The sequence below is a fragment of the Cavia porcellus genome, unplaced genomic scaffold, assembly GCF_034190915.1.
Source record: "Cavia porcellus strain 051 isolate PalLab524CR breed Dunkin Hartley unplaced genomic scaffold, mCavPor4.1 scaffold_49, whole genome shotgun sequence".
Classification (NCBI taxonomy): Eukaryota; Metazoa; Chordata; class Mammalia; order Rodentia; family Caviidae; genus Cavia; species Cavia porcellus.
The window spans coordinates 429,402-446,676 of record NW_026947532.1 but is presented as its reverse complement, the minus strand read 5'-3'; the positions used below and the strand labels follow the sequence as shown (position 1 = coordinate 446,676).

General features: G+C 55.9%; 2 protein-coding genes across 3 annotated transcripts; both read left to right on the top strand.

Moving 5' to 3' along the window:
• The first annotated feature begins 5,078 nt into the window (after positions 1-5,078).
• Tmem141 (transmembrane protein 141) lies at positions 5,079-6,827 on the top strand. Of its 2 annotated transcripts, none has more exons than XM_063244145.1 (5): positions 5,079-5,235; positions 5,448-5,514; positions 5,685-5,768; positions 5,983-6,084; positions 6,444-6,827. In XM_063244145.1, exons 1-5 carry the CDS (start codon positions 5,182-5,184, stop codon positions 6,455-6,457), a joined length of 321 nt encoding a protein of 106 aa, XP_063100215.1. In that variant the 5' UTR covers positions 5,079-5,181; the 3' UTR covers positions 6,458-6,827. The 2 variants fall into 2 exon arrangements, with proteins under 2 accessions (XP_063100215.1, XP_005005151.1); XM_005005094.4 differs by having other exon boundaries at positions 5,081-5,235; positions 5,977-6,084.
• Positions 6,828-9,648: 2,821 nt separating this feature from the next.
• On the top strand, positions 9,649-17,271 carry Ccdc183 (coiled-coil domain containing 183). Its single transcript, XM_003473110.4, has 14 exons — positions 9,649-10,129; positions 10,560-10,681; positions 10,973-11,050; positions 11,164-11,331; positions 11,474-11,578; positions 13,102-13,224; positions 14,135-14,260; positions 14,345-14,396; positions 14,802-14,902; positions 15,708-15,868; positions 16,083-16,251; positions 16,337-16,447; positions 16,517-16,613; positions 17,115-17,271. Exons 1-14 carry the CDS (start codon positions 10,060-10,062, stop codon positions 17,231-17,233), a joined length of 1,602 nt encoding a protein of 533 aa, XP_003473158.1. The 5' UTR covers positions 9,649-10,059; the 3' UTR covers positions 17,234-17,271.
• The last annotated feature ends 4 nt before the right edge of the window (positions 17,272-17,275 follow it).

Here is a 17,275-nt window from a genome sequence, read left to right as displayed (position 1 = left end):
CGAACACAGGTGTACATGGGTCTCTTTAACAATTTGGGGCGGCTGCCTAGGAGGGGAATCTCTGAGACAGAGGGAATTTCCATATGCACAGCTTTGCTTTGGGAAGTTTAGTTACCCCAAGTCAACCTCTGACGATATTAAAGAAAATGCTCAGAAATAAACAGCTGGTAATTCTAAAACTGTGCACTATTCTGAATAGCATAACGAAATCCCACTCTGTGCATGCCAGGACAGAGTTGTTCGTTTGTCAAGTGTCCACACTGACAAATGGCCATTGTAGGTGTCACTGTTATCAGGTGACCCGAGAGTACCAGACCTAGTGGCAGTATGGTTACACTGTTCTATGTCACCACTGGCTGTTAATCTCTCTTATATTTGTCTACTTTTTAATGAATTTTTTAAAATCCACTTTATTTCATCAAAAAAAAAAAAAAAAGAAAACACCTAAAACTAAATTTCAAAACACATCAATCAGGGGCAACAATGGTACATACATTGTATATTGTCATCCACAAATCACTCACTGAGAGCACAAGACATCTGCATTCAATTGTCTGAACAATACCAGCATAAATCTTTCTCTTCAACAAAATCAGAGAAATCAGTAGTATAACCATCTTAACTATTTTTATATACATAATTTCTTTCAGCTTTTCACAATATGATGTTTACACATGTGTGTCTGATTTATTTCATTAAGGAGCATGGTCTCAAGTTGCATCCATTTACCTGTAAAAGTCTCCAGTTTATCCTTCTTTATGGCTGAGTAGTACTCCATTGTATAAAAAGACCACATCTTCTTTATCTATTCTTCAGTCAATAAGTATTTAGGTTGTTTCTAAGATCTGGCTGTTACACATTGTGCTGCTATAAACATGGATGCACATGTATCACTTACTCTGGCCAATTTATAAAACTTCATCACAGGGATGTAATTTATATAGGGTTCCATACTATCCAAGGTGTCGGACATCACCCCGAGGCAGGAAAGACACTGTATGTGAGCACTATCTGCCCCACCATGTGTGTCTGTGTGTATACACACACACACAGGCATGCACGCACACATGCACACATCCATGTGGCAAAATCCTCCCCCCAAATGCCAGCTCCTGGGTTTAGCTCTGGGAAGGCTGAAGCAGGTGGGCCACATGGGTGGCCCTGAAGCCAAGAGGTCATGGATTCCACAGGTGCAACAGCAGCCAGAGGCCACAATTCCCAAATCCCACTGGACTCTCAGGCTGAGCCTTGGGGGAGGGAACCTGGGCAATGAGGTGGGCTGCAGCCCAGGGCAGAGTCCATGCCACTCTGTGATCCCAGCCTCTCAGCCAATAAAGATGTACTATCCATCTCAGTACTCAGGAGGCTGAGGCAGGAGAACCGTTGCAAGCTCGAAACCAGCCTGGGCCACAAAGTGAGTCCAAAGCCAGCCTGCACTGCATAGCATGAGACCCTGTCTCAAAAAGAAAAAAAAAAGAAAGAAAGAAAGAAAGAAAAAGCAGATGCACCCTCCCTAGCAATCTGGCCTTGGTTTGGGGACCTTGCACCCAAAGCCTCGATACAAGACCACCCTTCCCTCAAAGGCCTCTGGCTACTGCCCCAAAGTGCAGCCTCCCAGCAGTGGCCAGAGTAGGCCCCATCATGCTCATATCTGGTGCATATCCTAACCCACCTCAAATCCCTATGACAGCAAGCACAAAACCCAGCCGCTGTCCAGGGTCTGAGGACCTCAGCCAGCAGCCCTCTGCCCCTGTCTCACGCTATCGCTATCGTGGGCTGATCGGTCCTGCAACCTCCCAAATGTGTGGACTGCGAAGGCATAAATGAAAGAGATGAATGAGATGGTTTTAGGGCTCCAGGAGCATCAATGCCCACTAGAAGAATTCAAGACTCTCTGGGGGCTGGGATAAAGAACTTCTGTGGGCTACCTGTATTCATTTGGTTTTCAAACAAAGAGAGGGGATACTGAGAAAACATGAGAAGTGGGCAGGACCTTGGGAGTCAGTTCAGAGACTTCCCCAAGTAGTACGTTACTAGAACCATCTTCTCTCCAGTCTGACATTCACGGTAGGGGTGAGAGACCTGCAGTTATGTCTCTGTCTAGTTAACTGGGGTTGGAGCCAGGTGTCCTCAGCACGACATCACAGGCCACTACAGGTCTCAGTTGGGACTCATAGAGGTTCACTAACTCTGAATCCACTGCCCATCTCTGGACAGGGGGCTTAGGTCTGGGAAGACTCACAAGGAAGCACAGAAAGTTAATTTGTGCATTTTAAGTCCTACTCACAGCCACTTGGTAGTGGTTTCCAACATCACCCCTTGTCCCTCGGCACTTGCTGCTCCCTGGGGTCCTCCTTACCCATCACCTGGGCCCCACGCTGAACGTGACCCACATCACCTCCTCCCTCAAAGTGCACATGTGAACTGGGAGCCATGTGGGAATGCATGTTCACCTCGCTCCCCAGTCCCACATGGGCCCTGGACGGTGCTGTGCTAACACCGGCTGAATGTAGAACAGTGGGTGGAGGGGGCCATAGGAGAGGACATGGCAAAACCAGCACCACTCATGCCAGTCAGGGCCTCCCAGTGCCCACCTCTATGTGCCCAGCACAGGACACAGCTGCCAGGACCTGGCATGAGGCAAGGGCACCACGCACCCACTATATCCTCAGGAGATTGGTGAGCAGGGCTCAGGACTAGCAGGTGAACACATGTTCCTCCTGGGTGCCAGGTGCAGCCCAGTAGTGGCCACAGGGTGCCAGCTAAGGGCCATGTGTGGATGTCCCCTGTTGGGGTGGGGTCCTAGAACACAACAATTGTGCTTCATGGTGGTACCAAAGCTAACACCACTAACTACACATGTGAACAGTGTGATTTGGCCACAGGGTGGGCGTTCTGCATCAAGAGGGAGGAAGGCTGCTTCTTGCCACGCCTAGGTGGGCCTTGGAAACACATGCAGTGAAAGCCAGACACCCCTGTTCCCTGCTCCAGGGAGAAGAAGCCAGGGACACCCAGTGCCAGACCAGTGAGCTGCCTCTGCTCACCTGACTGCAGAGGCTGCACCTGGGCTGCTCGTGCTCCCAGGGTCCACAGCTATAAGGACACACTGGCTTTGGGCAGCGTCCTGATCAGCTGGCACCATCTACCCCCCAACACCTGTGCTCCTGGGGGAAGGTGGACAGGTGTGGACTGCCTCTTGAGTCCCTGCTCCCCAGGCCCCAGGTCCATGGCCACAGACCTTCCCACTGCACCATCAGTGTTGTAGCGATAAGTGGAAGCTCTGTGGACTTCTTCTGGAACTCAGAATCCTACAGAAGCAGCTTTGGCAACCAAGGCATGGAGTTCAGGTTGGGAAGTGACAACCTGCACCTGTTCACAGCTGGAGATGAGGCTGCCACACCTGGGCAGCCCCAGCTTCCCATCAAAGGGGACAGGTCACCGTCCCAGACTCTGTCCTCCAGCCAGCTCAGGGCTTAGCCTCCCTCCCTCCCTCCAAGTTTCCATCACAGGACCAGGGCACCAGGAGCTCTGAGTGCTGGGGCACTGCAGGTAGATCCCCCAGGAAGCTTGGCAGTGTGGCTCTTTCCCAAACACTCCCTGATGAAGCACAGGGACATGCAGGTCACGAACCAGGACTGGGACAATGACAGGAACAGCTTGAAGAACTGTACTTCTCTGTTTAAGGGTGCCACCTGCCTGGGTGCCACCACAGCTATGCCACTGACATTGACTGGCAGTCAGGCCAAGGTTACAACTACTCCTTCAGGCTGCAGAAGATAGGCCACATGAGGACACTGATGGAAGGGGTCCCACAAGGCCACTGACAGCAGGGTGCTGTCTGTAGTGCCCCGCCCTGGCCCTTGCTCTCACTCTTGGGCTCCACCCAGCACATGAGCCACAAGGGCCACAGTGAACCCAGCACCTACAAAAATCAGAGAAGCAAAGTATGGAACCTGAGTGTTTCCCCTAGGAGGCCATGCAGGGTGCTGGCCTGGGCTCAACGCCAGACCAGAGGCCACTGAGACCACTGTGGCCTCTTCAGAGCACCAGGGGGAAGCAGCTGAACCCTTCCAGGGGCCACTTCCAGACCTGTAGGCCAGGAATAAAAGGAAGAGAAGAGCCCAGCTCACACCCCTCCCCAGCCCTGAACACACACTGCCCCCCCCCCAGCAGCCTCCTTTACCGTCACAGCTCCTTGGCCACCCTGGGCATGGGGGCCACGGCGAGAGTGAGCACTGGGCACAGGCAGTGCAGGACAGCAACTTAGGAGCCCTGTCAGTGGCATGGCCACTGAGCAGAGGCATCTGGGACATGCACAGGGGCCAAAGCCCCATCTCACAGACACATTAAAACTAAGGCCCAGGGGACTGGGGCTTGGCTGAGACAAGAGACCCCCCTCCCCAGAAGGGGAAGAAGGTGAGAACTGGGGTGCAGCCCAGGAAAACTATGGCGTGGACCAAGCGACTGAGCCCCAGGCAAGGAGCCCAGTGGTATCAGGAGCCCACAGGTATGGAGCAGGCCAGGGCTCTCCACCCCCACTCACCATCCACCTAGCCCGAGAGGGGCCCCGGGGCCAAAAGGGGTCCTGAAGAGAGGGTGCAGCCCGGTAAGAGAGGTGTTCCGCGTGCAGCATAGGCAGGGACAGGTGCAGGCAGGGGCGGCGAGGGTCGCAGCAGTAGTGGGCTAAACTCTCTTGGCTGACTTGGTCTGCTACCCGGGGCAACCGGTTCAGTGAGGGCAGAGAGTTGACTTCTCCGTGGACCTACAGCTCCCAGCACAGAACTGGAACCATGAATAGGCTTAGTAGTATTCTGGAAGTGCTTTAATAATTGTAACCGCACGAGTCCGCGATCCCGTTCAAGAAACTTAGCACTTGACCGCTGTCCGGAAGCAAAGCCCCTTCCATACAGTGCTGCAAAGCATCACGCTCCGCATGTGGCCCAGGATGGCGCCCGCGTTTGCACCGGGGAGATGGCGGGGCGGGCCTGAGACTGGAGAGGGAGTGGACGCCACGCTGCTCGCCAGTCGCACTCCAAGCTCCGCCCCCGGGCCCCGGCCGCTCCGCCAGGTCCCGCTCTTCCCGTCTGGGTCGGCGTAGAGCCCGAGCCTCAGGCCCCGCCCAGGTCAGGCCACGCCCCTTCGCCCGCTCCCGCGCAGGCGCGCTCCGGCACCCGGCCAGCCATGGTGAACCTGGGCTTGTCCCGCGTGGACGACGCCGTGGCCGCCAAACACCCGGTGAGAAGGCTGCCCGAGGACGAGGGTCCCGGGCTTAGCCCACCTCAGCCAGGAGAAAGGGCTAGAGGGCCCTCCTGCCACGGGATAGCACATCTTGGAGGGGCTGAGTGGTGAGACTCGTCTAGCCCCGGCTGTCACTGGGAGGAGGTCGGGGAGGGAGCGGGAGGTTGGGGAAGGAGCGGGACGGGCACTGAACCTCGGCCCCCACCCAGGGACTCGGGGAGTATGCCGCGTGCCAGTCCAGCGCCTTCATGAAGGGCGTGCTCACCTTGGTGGCAGGTAGGCTCGCGCGCGTGGGGTGTTCCGGGGCGGGAGAACGCGCCCTGCTGGCTCACCCTCCCTCCCCATCAGGTGGTACCGAACCCCCGCCCCCTGGTGCTAGCAGGACACCCAGGTGATCCCAGGTCAGCCCTGCCGCAGGCTGACCAGGGCACCTTGGCTCTCTGCAGGCACCGGCGGGACCTTCGGCCTGCAGATTCTTATCCAGAGAAAGTTTCCCTACCCGATGCAGTGGAGCCTCCTGGTGGCCGTGGGTGGGTACTACAAGGTGGACGCCCGGGCCCTGGCCTGGCTCTTTGGCTTCTGCCCAGGATAAGGCAGATACCCTGCCGCTGGTACCCATGCCACCGTTTGCACGGGAGCCCTACCCAAGCCCACCAGTCATGACTGTTGTAAATAGCCTGTACCCCATCCCTGGACCCTAAGAGCATGGGTCTCAGCCCCCTGCCTCACGGTCCCCAGTTGCAGGCTCTGTGGCCAGCTACGGGGTGACCAGAGTGGAATCGCAAAAATGCAGCAATCTGTGGCTCTTCCTGGAGACGGGGAAGCTCCCCAAAGACATGGATGCAGGTGAGAGGACCTGAGGCCAGTGAGACAGGGTTGCCAAGATCCCTGGAGTCTGTGGCAGTCAAGTCCAGAGGATCAGAGTAACAGGCTGAACAGGGCTCTCCCTCTGGCTGCCCTCATTTTGAAAGAGCTGGAGTGGGATTGGGTACTGCAGGATGCTGGGGTGACCTCAAGAGAAGAGCAAGGAGCCGAGCACCCAGGAAGAGACCCCCTCCTATAAGAAACTTGCATCCCACACCAGCTGACGGCTCCCAAGCCTGCTGTCCTTGTTACAGGACCCAGTTTTTGCAGTGACAGAATGAGGACAGGGACCCTGAGCAGGCATAGACATGGTCCCAGCTGTCTCCCTTCGCCTCTTACAGGTCAGCCCCGCTAGGAGAGCTACAGCCAGGGTGCAGATCTGGGGCAGGACGAGTCCTGGAACAGTCAGCACCCCCAGCTCCAGACCATCTGACATACATGTGGCCAGGCCTCACAAACCTGCTGCTGCCACTGCCCACACCCAGGACCTGCCTAGGTTGGCTCAGAAAGGCCTGGCAGGGCTGGAGCAGGGCATTCTCCTCAGGGTCAGCACTCAAACCTGAGCAGGTTGGGTCCTGCTGCACTTGTGGAGACAGCAGCCAGTGGACAGGGCTTGTACACCCTCTGACACTGTGGTGTCTACCTGTCTACTCCCCAGTGAGCCCAAGGACACAGAGGGTGCTTGGAGTGTCACTAATAAACAGCTTGCCTGGCTTCCCACCTAATATGGCTCTTGTGCGATCATAGGTGGGGCTTTTCAGAGGTGGCTGCATGTAGAGTGTGCAATGCTTGAATTGATTTATAGTGCAATGCTAGGATAAAGAGCACTAGGACTCAAGGTGTGAATGCTACCTGTCCTAAGTAGCATGGATAAGGGATGGAAAAACTGCAGTCTCTTGCTTGCTTTGTGACCTTCTGGCCACCATGAACTTTTCTCCTCTACCATTCCTGTCTGCCAAGCCACTCTGCCTTAGAGCCAGCAGACTATGGACTGAAACATATACAAACTTCAAGCAAAGTAAACTTTTCCTCTCTTAACTTTGGGCATCAGGTATTTTGTCTCAGCAGTGAAAAAGGTAACCAAGACACCACCTGAGCGCCAAAGCAGTTGAGAAACAGAGTTAAGAGGGGGTTCAGGTGTCACCTTTATGACTATCAGCTGGCTCCGCAGGAGGTACAAAGGAGTTCCCAGTGTGGGAGCCCACAGGTGGACATTCCTGCTGGCCCTGGGGCTGTGAGACCACAGGGGGTCAGGTGGAGCGCTGTCAGTCCCACCAGGCTGAGGAGCAGAGCAGAGGATGATGAAGACAGAATCTGCTCTGGCTTCCAGTTATGGGGACCATACCCACCTGCTTTTTATCCCAGACTCCCCTCTCCTGGGCAGAGGAACCAGCAGATCTGGCCCATTAGAGCTCTGTCAACAAGGCAGGGCCTGGGTGGTCATATCCACAGCACCCAGCCCAGAAGAGGAAGACACAGAGCTGCCCACATCCTGGCTTCCCGGTGAACTGAAGGGTCACCCTCAGCTCCATGTGCACCCAGCCTTGCAGTCATGCAGAGGGATGTCTGCAAAGCAAGTGCCCTCAGAGTCACTGGGAAGACAGCCACATGGGCCCAGGATGTGGGCAACTTTAGCCACTAGAGCTGGCATTTTGAGTCTGCTTCCTGTTGCCCACAGCACATGATACACTGGGTAAGTTAAGGAAAAGGTTTGTCCTTTGACCCATTCTAAGGTTGGGTGCCACATCTGGTGATCTCTGTCTTACTTTTTGGTTATTTTGTTGTTTTTTATTTTGTTTTTGAGACAAGAGCTCAGTATGTAGTTCAGGCTGGAGTCCCAAGTGCTGGATTATAGACATGTGCCACCAACCCACCTAGCAATAACAGAATTACTGGCACAGCCTGGAGGTGACAGGTTTTTCCTGGAAAGCAATTCCTTTTGGCACTAGACAGCATCTCCCTGTGTTCTAGCAAATCCACAAGTCAAACCTCCAAATTTCCACACAGGCAGGTGCAATGGCTCCTCAATTAGCTGTCAAAAGGTCATTCTGCCTGCCCCTTTAGCTCTGCCTGTCAAATTCCAAAGAAAAGCCTGTGGTTCTGTCCCCCACCCCAAAGCTTCCAGAGGATGCCACCTATGTGCCACATCCCTCCTGATCTCTTAGTAAAGGCCTTTTCTCTTCAGCTCTCTCTTTTCTCTCTCACGCCGCAGGAAAAAACCAAACAGGAGATAACAAGGGCATCACATGTCCATAGACTCCACACAAAGTTGTGTGTTCCATCCTCTCCCTTCTTAATAGTGGGTTTATCTCAGTGTGTGTGTGTGTGGCGGGGGAAGCTCAGTGGCATAATCACCTGTCTGGCAAACTTGAGGTTGTCAGTTCAATCCCAGGTACCAAAAACAATCATAATAATAATGGGTCTCCTTATCAAATCCTGATCACCTCTACTTCTAAACACCACGGTTGTAGTTCCTACTTTCAGCGTGGAGGACAGACCACGTTTGAATCACAGCAGTGGGAAGGGTCATTATCCAGGCAGACCCCTAGGCTCCTTCTAGACTGTTCTTCACTGTAATGGGGCCCACCCCAAATCTGCCTCATGGTTCCAAGTGGCTGCACTAGCTCCAACCAGTGTGTCTTCTTTGCATTGAATAAGAAAAAGAAAACGGTGGAGGAGAGCAGTTCAGCTGCCCCTCCTGCTTACACGGAGCCAAAACTACGTCACATGATACGTCCACTGTAACCCATCCAGGAAGACAGCCTCACTCTGCACGGCTGTGTATCATCCCACTAAAACTCTGGGAGTCTGCATGTGAGAGAGAAAGAGACACCACCAACATAGGGCCAGGCAGGTAGCTCTGCTTAGCCAGGCTCCCAGCTAGGCCCCCAAGAGCTAAAGGAGGTTGGGGGGACCATGCCTACCGAAGGTTCTTCAGGCCCCTTGAGGGTAAGGCCTGGGCTGAAGGGGTGGGGTGAGTGCAGCACTTTAGTCCAAGTGGAAAGTGACCAGAGAGAAAGCAGTCTACGTGAGGCCAGGGGCAGGGTCAAGTCCACATCCAGCAGTGTATGCTGTAATTTGGTGGTGGCCCAGGACCTGGAACATGGCTATTGGAAGATGGGGCCTCGAATAGGTGATTAAGGGTAAAGGAGGCTAGGCGCTCCAATCCCAGCTGACTAAGAAGAGGTGATTAGGACACACACATGCCCAGGGGACACGGGAATGTCCGAATTTGTGCTAGAAAAGGAGAGGTCTTAACTGGGCTCAGGGCCAGCCATGGGACACCTTGATCTTGGACTTAGCCTTGGGATGGGGAGGAATAAACATCATGCACACAAAGAGTCCCTGGTGCTATCAAAGCAGCCCAGCAGGGCCACAAGAGCAGGTCAGAGCTGCGGTCTACAGGACAGGACCCCAACCGGCCCCTCCTGGTTTCCTCATCACAGCCTGGGCTGCTGAGGGTGGGGAAGGCCCAGCAGGTTGGGCCAGGTCAGATGGAGGAGTGGAAAGATGTGGCACAGTGTGGGACAGCTGGTGGGTGGTGGGTGGTGGGTGGGTGTGAGCCTGGTCACCCAGGCTGCAGACTTTGAACTGGGGTGTTAGTGGGGAAATAAAAGCCCTGCAAAGGAAAGTCCTGCCTGAGAGCCCCGCCCCAATGCTATATAGAACTGGTCCAGGGGCCTGGTGCTATCTTGAGCCACCACAAATCCCACCATGCCTCCTGCACAGCCTGTGGCCATCACACAGTCTGCTCTACCAAAGGTACAAACTGCCAGGCAGTGACCTGAGGTCCACTGGGGCAAGGCTGGAACCCAGGCTCCTGGCCCTGAGAACTTGTTCCCATCACAATGGCCCAAAATTCCAGAGACCTGGAATCTGCACCTTGGCTCTGCTAAGCAGGCAGCCCACAGGGAAGGCACGAGGTGCACAGGGTCCCTGTGGACCGTGTGTGCCACCATGAAGGTGCACAGTGAGGCAAATGTGGAGGGACAGATACAGGAGCTAAAGACCATCACCAGGCTCCAGGGTGAGCCCTATGCTTGGGACCGTGCCCCTGCCCACCCTGATCAGGGGCTGCTGGCTCAGGCTTTCAAGTTCAACACCAGAACACCGTGGGACAGATGACTGACCATCCTACTGCCAGCCGTAGGGCCTGCCACAGGAAGGGTGCTGATGGAGGAGGGGGCTTTGAAAGGATGTGTGAGCACAAGAGCAACACGGTCCCAGGGCTGGAGGGGCAGGAAGGGACTCAGACACCAAGGACACCGCACCCAGGGCTCAGTCTCCCTTGCCAGCAGCCCCTCCACTGAGAGCCCTGGGGAGCAGTGACGCACGCGTCTAGACGCACCTGCGCCAGGCAGGTGAAGGAGCAGCGGGAGCTGAGTGAGGCCCGGCCTCCCGACCTCCCCAGCGGGCCAGGCCTTGGACCCTCACCCTGTCTCCTCCACTGCCCACAGAGCAATGTCGGGCGCTCCAGATCCAGGGGATGAAGGAGAAGACGGCGCAGAACAAGGCGACGCTGGGCCTGCTGCGCAGCAACGTCCGCCGAGGGGTGCATGAGTGGGCTTCGGCCAAGAAGGTGCCCAAGCCCCATGCTCTCTGCGGCCGGGAAGCGGTGGGGACGCGGGAGGGGCGCGCGCAGACCCCATCGCCCTAGGCTGGGTGCGCGTGCACAGGGCTCCCACCCAGCCTAGGGCCCAGGGCCCGGCCTGTGAGCGCGTGCCTGCATCAGGGCTCCCGCTCAGACGCGTCCTGCTGCCCCGGGCCGAAGCCCGCCTGAGCACTCTGCTGCAGTAGCCCCAGGCTCGGGGCTCCTGCCTGGGATAAAAGCGGCCCGAGGAGGTGCCCAGCTGACGCGCGCCCCCCGCAGTACGACCAGCGCGCCATCGCCAAGGCCTGCGGGAAGGACGTGTCGGTGAGGCTAGCGCATGGCCGCAGCACCTTGGAGGTACTGCTAGACAGCGACGCGGCGTTGGCTGAGGGTTGGGGGGCTACCGCAAGGGCAGCCAGGCGTCCCCTGACCCGCGTCGCCCCTCTAGCACCCACACATGCCTCCACCAGGTGGCACGGGAGAAACTGCGCAATTATGTCTTCGATCGCGTGAACACGCACAACGCACTGATCCATCTGGTGAGGCGGCGCGGGAAGCAGCTAGAAAGCCTGCAACTGGAGCTGGACCGCCTATGCAGCCAGCCGGAGGCCACCAAGGAGGAGGCACGACTGCTGCAGGTGGGCAAGGCAGCGAGGTGTGGGGCAGGTACCACGTTCTCCAAGGAAGCCTAGATTTAAGCACTTTCAAGGTGCTGGGCTACAGGGGTGTGGCTACTAAACGGGGGGGGGGGGCTTCTCAGTGAGCCCTTGGCTGCCGCAGGTCATCCGCCAGCTAGAAAACAGCATTGAAAAGACAACCATGAAGATCACCACCAGCCAGAACATCCGCCTGCTGTACTCGGACCTCCTGGAGCACCTGAAGAAGGTGTGGTCCTGTTGGCCCAGGGCCTTTGGGGGTTCTCCAGGAGCCTCTCCACCAGACACCCCGGCCTTCTGCCCTCCCCCCAGGCTCCCAGCCAAGCATGTGGAAATTCTCCAAAGAACTTCACTCTTAGCAGTACTTTGGGAGGCTGGGGCAGAAAGATCACAAGTCAAAGTCCCACCTGGGCAAATTAGCAAGACGCTCTCCCTAAATAAAAAAGGAGGAGGGGCCAGGGATTTAGCTCAGCAGCCTAAGTGCCTGCCTCACAAGCATGAGGTTGTGAGTTCAATCCCTGGTACCAAATAAATAAATAAATAAATAAGGGGGACAGGGTGTAACTCAGTTGTAGGGCACTCCTCGGTTTGAGCCCCAAGACCACACACAAAAAGTGAACTTCATTTTTGCAAATCCCAAAAAGCACGTGCTTTACTGAAAAAAAATCCCCTCACACGCTGCCAGGTAGGGGTAGTCCCTGAGCCTTCACGCAACATCCAGGGTCTGCTGACCACACAGCCCACTGCCCTCTACTGCAGAGCAGCCAGGCAAAAGGGGGCAGACCTGGTCCCTGGAAGCCCCCATTCCTGTGCCAGCGGCCTCAGCTCAGAACTCCTGCCACCGCCATCACAGGGTCCATACTCCAGCTGATGTCTGCCCCTGCTAGCACCTCCTTCTCTTCAACTTACACCCGATTTGAGATCCCCATGGTCACCTACATTAAACAGAAAAATGACCTGGCAAAGGCTCAGCATTTGTAGCTATTAATCACAAAACACTGCCAGCCAAGTCACATTACGCACCCAGCCTGAGCTAAACACTGTTCACAGTCTCTGTGCTCTGACAGAAACTTTCTGAGAAATCCAGTATCAGGTTTTTATAGAGGGGACACTCAGCAAGGTTAGGGAACTTCCAAGTCGCACACCTGGTGGGTGACGGGTGGCCTTGGCCTGAAGCAGACTCTCAGAGACCAAGCCCACATTTGGAGCCCACTTCAGTCCAAAGCAACCTCCCTCAAATCCTGTTTCTGAGTCAGCTTCCCAAGAGTAGAACACTTATTTCATCAGTCTTTTGTCCCTAGCCAGGCATGATGCTCCATAGCTGTAATCCTTGTACTCTGGGAGGCTGCGGCAGGAGGGTTACAAGTTCCAAGCCAACCCTGGGAAAGTTAGCAACTTAGCAAGACCCTGTCTCAACGTAGAAAGAGTAAAAGGTGACTGGGGTATTGTTTAGTGTGAAGGCCTTGGGTTCAATTTCCAGCACTGGCAATAGGGGGAAGCCTCTGGGTTGCTGGCCCAGGCTGTAAGAGACCCAAGCTGGTGCTACCATGCCACATGTCACCTTCTCTGAGCCTGCCTAGCCACTGGGGCCACAGACCAGACCCCATCATGGTCCTCAGGGCTCACAGCCTTGTGGTGAAGGATAAGGGCAGAGTCTACAATGCACAGGGTCCCCTGGAGAACCTGAGTGGGATCAGGCTGGAATGGGGCACCATGGCACTGCAGCATCCCATGCTTTGCTGCTCTGAGCAGGTGCTGGCAGGGTACCCCGTGGTGCTGGACAGGCTGCAGAACCGGGTCATCAGCTATGGCTCTGAGCTGTCTGACATGACAGTCATGTCCCAAGACGCCATGATGATTACGGATGAGGTCAAGGTAAGCTCAGGTCTAGGGCTATGTCCCCCACAGGTGGCTCTCTAAGATCTATCTGCCCCAGTCCCATCAGGACACCACTGGACACAGATGCCATGAGGTGAATGGGGGAGGGGGCTCTGACCCCATCTGCTACAATGCCTGCAAAGTTCTATGGGACAGCAGACCTGCCTGGGGCAGGGCACGCCTGTCTATTGCCATTGAAGAAACATAACAGGGCTCCTGGGCTGGATGGCAGAAAGGGTAAGGTGCTGGGGGACCATCTCCAACAAAGTCAGGGCTTGGGAAGAGAGGGGATCAAAGGGCAAAGCCCCTGTGGCCCAAAGGCACTTAGAGCACTGAGAGGCACATGGCTGTAGCAGAAAAGGCTGCGGGGAAGCCACATATGACACGCTGGGGACAGCAGGGCTCCCCTGCATTGGGGAGACAGAGGAAGAGGATCAGACTTGGGCTTCAAAATGACCAGCTCTGGCTTCAGGGCTAGAGGACACCAGGGCTGAATGATGGCCACTTGAGGGAGGCAATGGTGGTGTGGAGGTGGCCAGAAGAGGACAGAACAGAGGCGTCACCCAGTGAGCGCTGGGTCTGAGAATGGAGAGAGCAGTGTCCAGGCTGCAGAACTGGGATGAGGATGGCTGCAGCCACCAGAGCAGGATGAGGTAGAAGCGATCAGGCCTCAGGGACCAAGCACTTTCGGGGGGCAGTGGAGGGCTGCAAAGAGCAAGGACTGGCAGAGAAGTCACGAGGCATGCAGTGAGGTCACTGGTCAACAGGCTTGAGCACTGTGGGAGGAAAGGCGTGGTCAGCAGCCTCAGGCCCCATTCCACAGTTAGTAAGATGAAAGCTGACCAGGGCTCTGGGCCAGGAGTGGCCCTGCTGAGATAGCACCCTCAAGACCTCCCTGTGTCCCCAGAGAAACATGAGGCAAGGGGAAGCCACCTTCATTGAGGAGCGTAGAGCTCGGGAAAACCGGCTCAACCAGCAGAAGAAGCTCACTGACAAGATCCACACCAAGGAGGCCAGCGAGAAGCTCCGCCGGGTGCGCCCCAGGCCAGGGGGACTGTGGGAGGCGCCTCCCGTCCAGCACACAGCTCACCATGGCCTTGCCCGCTTTCTCCATCAGGGCCACAGGGACCTGGAGTTCCCCTCCAAGATGACTGTGGATGTCCTGAGAGGTGAGTCTCAGCCCTCTGGTCTGTCCCAGCTGGGATTGCCAGAGGTTGGTGCTGGTTAGGACCCCTCATCAGGTCACCATGAAGAGAGCTATAACCTGTGGCCACCATGGTGGTGGAGACTATCCCTCACTGCCCCTGCAGAGACTGAGCACTCACAGTGTGTGGCTGTGGAGAGGCCATCAGCAGTCCAGCCCCTGGTCATCCAGTGACTCCTTGGAGAATGCTGCCAAGCCCAGTGGCATGTTGTCCTTGTCCTCTACACTGGGCCCCCAGGTGCTCCAAGGGGCCTAGCTAAGCAGAAGAGCAGCTGACTCAGGGCGCCCAGCTCCTCAGTGGCTGTGCGTGGACAGCTGTTCAATGGTGATCCCTGTGTTCTGACAGCCTCTTCTCTTCCCCTCTGCCCAGGCAAGAAAAAGGACACCTCCGAGATGGACATCCCATACCAGACCAACGTGACTGCGTTGGTGGAGGGGGTCAAAGCTGCTGTGCAATGCTCCCACCTCTGGGTAAGCCTCCTCCACACCTGGGCATAGGTAGAGTGGTGATGAAGGGAACACAAGAAGCTCGTCCCCCAGTGCCCCTCAATAGGCTGCTCCCAGGCCTGGGAGGAACACCAATCAGGACCTAAGGACCGAAATGCTAAGGGCATAACCATTGTCTGCAAACCCAGCCCTGCCCAGCCAGGGAGTCACAGTGGGCAGCCGTCTCCCTCCAGCTCCTTTCTACTCTCAGTTTGCCCAAATTGGTTGTTCATTAAGCCTTAAGCTCCCACCAGTGGCCCTGACTAGAACTTTTCCATCTGAGTTCAGGTGACTCAGGTGATGCCTGATCTCCATGGCTGCAGATGTGGTTTTTATGCTCTGCCCATCAAAGTTACAGAGCATGACACACATCAGACATTGCCCCACTAATGTGTTGGCCACACCTGTGATCCAGCACTATGGTAGGCTGAGGCAGAAAGATCACAAAGTTGAGGCAAGCATGGGTAACTTAGTAAGACCCTGTGTCAAAAGAAAACTCAAAGAGGGCTGGGGATTTAACACAGTGGCATAATCGCTTGCCTGGCAGGCATGAGGTCAGGAGTTCGATTCCCAGTACCACCAATAAATAAATAAAAACTCAAACACTAAATATAACTGAATGTGAAGGCCCTGAGTTCAATCCCCAGTACTAGAGGTGAAGGTTTCACCCAACCCACAGTGCAGGGCAGCCATCGGCACAACTGAGCCCCGAGTTCTGAAAGCCACACAGGCCTTGGGCCCCATCACCTTCCAAGCCCACACCCTCCCCTCTCTGCCCTGAACTGCCTAGGACATCGCTGGCCGCTTCCTGGCCCAGAGGAACACTGAGGACAACCTAGAGCTGCAGATGGAAGACTGTGAGGACCAGCGGGCACAGCTGGACGCCCTGATGAAGAAGCTGCAGCTTGAGAAGGCACTGCTGAAATTCCGCCAAATGCCAGGCTCCGATAGGTAAACAGCTACCAGGCTGCCAGCCACCTGGGCACCAATGGCTGCCATCTGGGCGCTCAGTCCCATTAGTGGTGTATGTCTGTGGAGCAGCCAGCGGACCTACCCACTTGCAGCCCATGGAGTCAGCACAGCACCCAGCTCAGGACCTAGCCTGCTTGCCCTCTGTGGGCTGGGGGCTGCACCACCTGTGTCTGTGTCCCCTTGTCCTCCACAGCTCTAAATCCACTGAGGAAAAGATGAACAACATGCTGAAAGAGGAAGAGGCGAGGCTCCAGCTGGCCCGCAGCAACATGATCAAAAGCCAGCAGCTGCTGCTGACCATCCAGACAGGCATAGACAATCTCTATATCCGGCTCATCGGTGTCACCTTGCCTACCAGCCAGGTACTGACTGAGCAAGGAAGAGCAGTTACACAGAGTAGTCCTGGGTTGGACCAGAGGGAACACCAGACTGTGCTCTGGACTATAGAAAGAAGCAGTGCCCTCTGACACCCTCGATGTGCACGGCAAGCTGGCCTACTGTGAAAGGAAGCTCATCTACCTGGCTGACCGCCTGCAGGCGCTATCCAAGATAGAGGAGGTATCCATGGGCTGGGGTCACCAACACGGGCCTGGTCCCCTCAGAACTGATGGGAACATGACCCTGCAGGTGAGTTCCAAGGTGAAAGATGCCCTGGAGTCCTCGACGCTGAAGGAGAGATACAACACCAGGATCAGTTTTGAGGACCTGGAGGAGGACATGATAGGTGAGACCACCAGCCATGGAGAGGGAACATGGAGCTACAGCCAGATCCAGTCATGGGTCTGAGCTGCTGAGTGGGGACAACGCCCAATCCATCTGACCAGGACATCCTGGAGGGACAGTGAGGGCGTCAGGTACCGAGAAGAGTTTTAATCAATGCAGGTGACTTAGTCATGACCTGGAGAGGCTAAACCCTTTGAAACAGTGAGACTTAATTACCCTGAGAGGAGGGGCACACATCACAAGGTTCGTCGGGAAGTCCAGAGCCTTCATTGGGGCTTCTTGCAACAAAGCAGAGCAGGACAGAAGAGGACTGCCAGTGTGGGCAGTTCCCGGCTCATCCAGTCACTAGCCCTGGGGACTTGGAGCAGGGAGTGGTGGCTGGACGGGCTCCCGGGCCCTCTGCATATCTAAGGATGGGCCAAGCAAGATGAGGGGCTGCCTGTACCCGGCAGCGGGTACAGGAGCCAGGAGCCCCGCCGCGAATCTCCTGCGCTCTATGCAGAAAGCTTCCAGTTTGCCGACATGGACCACAGCTACATCCCGTCGCGGGCGGAGATCAAGAAGCAGGCGCAGTGGCTGATCGAGGACAAACTCAAGGCGCTCAAGAAGAAGAAGAAGTAGCTCCGCGCTCTGTTTCGCAAATAAACATTTTTCCTTGACTAC

Bases quoted from the DNA above. Each gene is read 5' to 3' on its own strand.
- Tmem141 (XM_005005094.4), top strand. From the start codon at position 5,182: ATGGTGAACCTGGGCTTGTCCCGCGTGGACGACGCCGTGGCCGCCAAA. The intron at 5,236-5,447 runs GTGAGAAGGCTG...GCCCCCACCCAG, and splicing joins CCGTGGCCGCCAAACACCCG to GGACTCGGGGAGTATGCCGC. The intron at 5,769-5,976 runs GTGGGTACTACA...CACGGTCCCCAG, and splicing joins GAGCCTCCTGGTGGCCGTGG to TTGCAGGCTCTGTGGCCAGC.
- Ccdc183 (XM_003473110.4), top strand. From the start codon at position 10,060: ATGAAGGTGCACAGTGAGGCAAATGTGGAGGGACAGATACAGGAGCTA. The intron at 11,332-11,473 runs GTGGGCAAGGCA...TGGCTGCCGCAG, and splicing joins AGGAGGCACGACTGCTGCAG to GTCATCCGCCAGCTAGAAAA. The intron at 11,579-13,101 runs GTGTGGTCCTGT...TGCTCTGAGCAG, and splicing joins TCCTGGAGCACCTGAAGAAG to GTGCTGGCAGGGTACCCCGT.